The sequence below is a fragment of the Cinclus cinclus genome, chromosome 12 (genome assembly GCF_963662255.1).
Source record: "Cinclus cinclus chromosome 12, bCinCin1.1, whole genome shotgun sequence".
Classification (NCBI taxonomy): Eukaryota; Metazoa; Chordata; class Aves; order Passeriformes; family Cinclidae; genus Cinclus; species Cinclus cinclus.
The window spans coordinates 13,148,038-13,153,386 of NC_085057.1; the positions used below are offsets into that span (position 1 = coordinate 13,148,038).

General features: G+C 47.3%; 1 protein-coding gene across 1 annotated transcript; it reads right to left on the reverse strand.

Annotated features, from left to right (window-relative positions):
• Positions 1 to 309: 309 nt before the first annotated feature.
• LOC134048917 (uncharacterized) lies at positions 310 to 3,563 on the reverse strand. The gene is made up of 2 exons (XM_062500998.1): positions 3,546 to 3,563; positions 310 to 1,764 (listed from the first exon to the last, which is right to left on the reverse strand). The coding sequence occupies exons 1-2, from the start codon at positions 3,561 to 3,563 to the stop codon at positions 310 to 312; spliced, it is 1,473 nt and encodes a 490-aa protein (XP_062356982.1).
• Positions 3,564 to 5,349: the final 1,786 nt, after the last annotated feature.

Sequence of the window (5,349 nt, forward strand, 5' to 3'; positions counted from 1 at the left end):
TCCCCATCTCTCCCACACCTTTTTCTCTGGAGGCAGCAAGGAGGGAGGACCACACAGGACAGTGGTTACTCTATCTCTGTTAGCTCGCTCTCCTGGCAGCCAGGCCGATGGGGTGGAGATAAGGGCAGTTCAAGGACTAAGGCAGAGGATAAGAGCATTCATTGTTCCAACACTGATATTCCCTACTATAGACAGACCATTCCCCCCCACCTTTAAATCCCGTAATCACTTATATTTTGCAGAACAACAAAAAAACCTTTCTCTTTTGCCTCTAATGGACTAATCCTGCAGAAAGGCTTTGCTCTGAATTCATCCTTTTCTATAGGGCCCCAATCTCTTTTCCATTGAAAAGGTTAATTCGGAGGTCTTTGGAGCGGGCGGGGAGCGCTCCCGAGGGGCGGCACAATCGCGGGCACAGGAGGGGAGTGGCAGCTGCGGCTGCATCGCCTGCGCCCGGTGCCGCTGCCCTGCTCGGGGCTGGGATGGCCCCGGGAGCGGGGGGACAGCCCCCTGTCCGGGCATGGATGCAGGGGTTGTACTGGTGGGGCAGGGGTTGTACTGGTGGGGCAGGGGTTGTACTGGTGGCTGCAGGGGTTGTACTGGTGGGGGCAGGGGTTGTACTGGTGGAGGCAGGGGTTGTACTGGTGGGGGCAGGGGTTGTACTGGTGGGGCAGAGGTTGTACTGGTGGGGCAGGGGTTGTACTGGTGGGGCAGGGGTTGTACTGGTGGATGCAGGGGTTGTACTGGTGGAGGCAGGGGTTGTGCTGGTGGCTGCAGGGGTTGTACTGGTGGGGTCAGGGGTTGTACTGGTGGAGGCAGGGGTTGTGCTGGTGGGGCAGGGGTTGTACTGGTGGAGGCAGGGGTTGTACTGGTGGATGCAGGGGTTGTACTGGTGGATGCAGGGGTTGTACTGGTGGAGGCAGGGGTTGTACTGGTGGATGCAGGGGTTGTACTGGTGGGGGCAGGGGTTGTACTGGTGGGGCAGGGGTTGTGCTGGTGGGGCAGGGGTTGTACTGGTGGAGGCAGGGGTTGTACTGGTGGCTGCAGGGGTTGTACTGGTGGATGCAGGGGTTGTGCTGGTGGAGGCAGGGGTTGTACTGGTGGAGGCAGGGGTTGTGCTGGTGGCTGCAGGGGTTGTGCTGGTGGATGCAGGGGTTGTACTGGTGGGGCAGGGGTTGTACTGGTGGCTGCAGGGGTTGTGCTGGTGGATGCAGGGGTTGTACTGGTGGGGCAGGGGTTGTACTGGTGGAGGCAGGGGTTGTACTGGTGGGGCAGAGGTTGTACTGGTGGAGGCAGGGGTTGTACTGGTGGAGGCAGGGGTTGTACTGGTGGAGGCAGGGGTTGTGCTGGTGGCTGCAGGGGTTGTGCTGGTGGGGCAGGGGTTGTGCTGGTGGCTGCAGGGGTTGTGCTGGTGGGGCAGGGGTTGTACTGGTGGGGGCAGGGGTTGTGCTGGTGGCTGCAGGGGTTGTGCTGGTGGCTGCAGGGGTTGTACTGGTGGAGGCAGGGGTTGTACTGGTGGCTGCAGGGGTTGTGCTGGTGGGGCAGGGGTTGTGCTGGTGGATGCAGAGGTTGTACTGGTGGGGCAGGGGTTGTGCTGGTGGATGCAGAGGTTGTGCTGGTGGATGCAGGGGTTGTGCTGCAGGTCACTGCCAGCCCCAGCGCCAGCCCCGCGGGGTTTAAAGGGCAGGGAGGGCTGGGCTGGGGGCTCCGCGGGTGCCCGATGGACTTGCCCGCCCCTTTATGGTTGGCTCCTGCATAACGCTCCTGAAAGGTGAACAAAACCAGCCCCTACCACTCTGTCCCCTCGGTGTGTCTTTACTGAGAGAGAAAACCGAGATTTGGATGGACCTGCAGCAGAGCTGGCTGTTCCTGCTGCTCTTTTGGCATCATCAGAACAATCGCTTTAAAATCCCAACTTCCCATGAACTTACCCATTCTGATCTGAATTTCGGGTGCAGGGATTCCTGCTGGCCATCTTAATCTCCTGCCTGGGCAAAGGATTCTTTTCATTCTGATGACACAAAGGACTCTGTGGCAGGTTTTGCACAGCGTGAGCGAATGAACCAATCTTCTCTTTGCAACCAGGACGAGAGCGAGCTTTCTTTTTTTCTTTCTGAGTATTCAGTTCATAGTGGCTTGTTCCTTTTACTCACGCAATGTATCCCAGGGTAGAAAGGGAGTTTCCTGCCAAAAATTGAAGCATATTCTACTTTTGTGGAGGAAATAGCATTAGTGTTCAGAAATAGCACTTTACATTTGCTCTAGAAATCCAGAACACTTTATAGAGAAATATTATTCTGCTGATAAAACCAATTTATGAGATTAAGTTATGCTTTAGCTTCAATGGAACTTGTCCATGAACATCTGAGGGCAGATTGTTCCTTGAAGGCTTATGTTGCACACTTCTTTGTTCCTGAATACCAGTCCCAGCTGCAGCAAATATTATCAAATAAAAATTAAAGGTAGTTGTTGCTATCTAAAGTAAATATAAACTGAACAAGAGGTAAATTTTTGAAACAGAACAGGAGGGGAAAAAAAAAAAGACTGGTAGATATTTCTGATGTCCAAAATGAATTGTCTTCTAGGGGACCTGATCAAAAGTCTCCTATGGTACCTGAGCAATGGCATTTTCCGGTCTCCCATCAGCAACATTGTCTACATCTATCAGGCAGCAAAGTAAGCATAGCCACTCTTTTCTTGATTTTTAAAAAAAACTTTGATCCCACGACACTAAAGATATGGAGAGCTGTGGGGGTTTGATGTTAAAGACTGGATGATTGAACTCATACAGGTCTCAGTGTCAAGTTCCACTTTTTCTTAGTAGAAGTGTCAGAAAATTTAAGGGTCTGGGCCCAGTCTGAGCATTTTCTTAGTGAATATCCTGCTGATTCCTTCCATCCTTTCACTAGAAAGACTCTTATTAGCGATGCTAAAATGCTAATTGGCAAGGGAGAAAATACCCAGATTTTTCACAAAACTCTTTCCTTTTGTATCAATTATTAAAACTTTAGAATTTCTTAACAGGAGACAGAGTTTGAACAAATACATATGTATTCTACCTAGTGCTCAGCAGCTCCAGCTTTTATTTTCCCTAAAAAGGATGAAAATAATTTTTTTAAAGATCCTAGGACTACACAATACTCATAGGCTGTTCCAGCATAAAACTTCACATCTAAAATCCATTTCTATGTTTTTAAGTGCTTTGGTAACTTAAACAGTAGTAGTGGCAAGACTTGATTGCTGCATAAAGTAAGCAATCACAGAAGTATAGTCAGTATTTCTCATAGCAAGAGAAAATTACCATGGTAATTAAATTTGCTTCTATGTTGTTTTGCCTCTGTATTTTTGCTAATCTAATAATCTTGGAAGGTTACAATTACTTGTCTTTTAAGATGCACCTGCTATCTGACATGGTGTGGCAAGCATAACCAATATTTGTTTTAATATAATCAATGCTTGTGGGGTCATTCTGGCATGCAAAGCAAAAAGAATCCCCACTGAGGTCAGCTGATGATGCTCCTCGGTGGGCTTTGAGTACCACTCACTCTTGTGTCAGCAGCCATCTCCAGTCAGGACTGATTCCTGTCTTGAGTAATCAGTTTAGCAGGCAAACAACATTTTGCAGGAGAATGAACTCTTTCTGCATGTCTCCTGATTTTGCTTATTTGTTTACACCAATGGCAGCTAAAGCAGTGTGTTATCTGGTGAAGAAGAAAATGTTGTGTATTCAGTGTACTGTATTTTTGTATTTGCTGTACATACATTCTCACAGTAGTTTTTTAGGAAAAAAATTTGTCTCAGATGTCCCTTTACTCAAGCTGATGGTGCAATCTCATGCATTGACTGAATCAGTACACCTCAGGGAAGACAGTGAGCATACTAGTGAGACTAGCATACTCACTGGTTGTGAGTGGTTGTTAGGGAAAAAATCCCTACCTCTGCTTTTCAGTCCCAGGATCTCCATGGATTAGAGAGAGATGATTCTATCTGAGATCAGAGAAAATGGTACAGTATTTTACGACTGAAAAACCAAGTGAGAGGGCAGGGAGAGATGCCCAGTCCTGTTGATCTCCCAGCAAGTGTCTGTGCTCACACCTCTTCAAACTCACACAGTCTGTGCTGTTTCCATCCCAAGCGTGGTGGGATCCACTATTTCTCTTGTGTTGGTGGGGAGAAATGATAGATGAACTTCCACTGCTCTGCAATGAGTAGTTCTGTGTAAAAATGACCTATACAGCTGAGGTGGATGAAGTTTTTTGACAGTTCATTTTTACCAAAAAAAATCAGGTCAATAAAAGCTAGCCAGAAATAATCCCACTCAAAAGAGAAGCAACCCCCTGAACACTTCAGTTGAAATGAAACTTGTCTGGCCCCAAAGAATTTTATCCAATATAATTCTTGCTTATTTTGGGGTAGATGAAACTTCAGTCCTAACATCTGGTCGTTCCTATGATTCTCCTGTTTTTCCAGTAGACTCTCTGCCCAGTTCTGCTTTGCAAATTTTTAACATTCTTCAGAGATGTAAAAAGACTCCAACCACTCAGCTAACCAACAATAGCAAACCCCAGGGTTAATTGCCTGGTTGTCCAGTCCTCCACCATAAACAGCCACTGAAAGGAGGTGTTACCACCTACAGACCTCACCTGTGATCCTGACTGCTTGAGCCAGGAGTGCTGGACTGCACGTCCAGTCCTGAGCACACACTTCTTCAAAAGCTTGTTCTGTTTCCCTGGACAGCAGCAGTGCTCAGCTTGCAGGTCCTGTGCCCTGTGTGAAGGTGTGTGGTCCTGTCTCTGTGCCTGCAATTAAGAGCACAGGTAGAAAAGCAGCTGATGAACATCACAGAGAAGCAAAATTGCAATGTCAGATACGTCTGGGAGTGATGCAGCTGAAGCTTTTTTCACATTTATAACCACGTACATCGTATGTACCAGAGGGGTGAAATTTGATAGCTCAGTTATTGATAATCATAGGATGGTTTGGTTTGGAAGGGACTGGAAAGATCATCTGGTTCAAAAAATCTCATTTCTTTCTCTGTGTTTCTGCCACATTCAGGCTTCACTGTGGGAAGGGAAAAGCTCTGAATTTCTAAGATGCATTTTGGGAATTAAAATGCCAACAGCATCGTACACAGTGTTATACCCATTTATGCTGTATAAATAAATATCCAAAAATGTTTTTTAGATTCTGCCTTGTCTGTTACTGAAACCAAATGCACTTGTGCTTCCAAAATGCTCCTCAGAGAATTGCTTTGCATTTACAGAGACTTTCAGATTGGCAGGGAGCCACTGGACAACTTACTGAAAGTCACTGAAAGCAATGAAAGAGTTCAACATGGAAGCAGTTTCA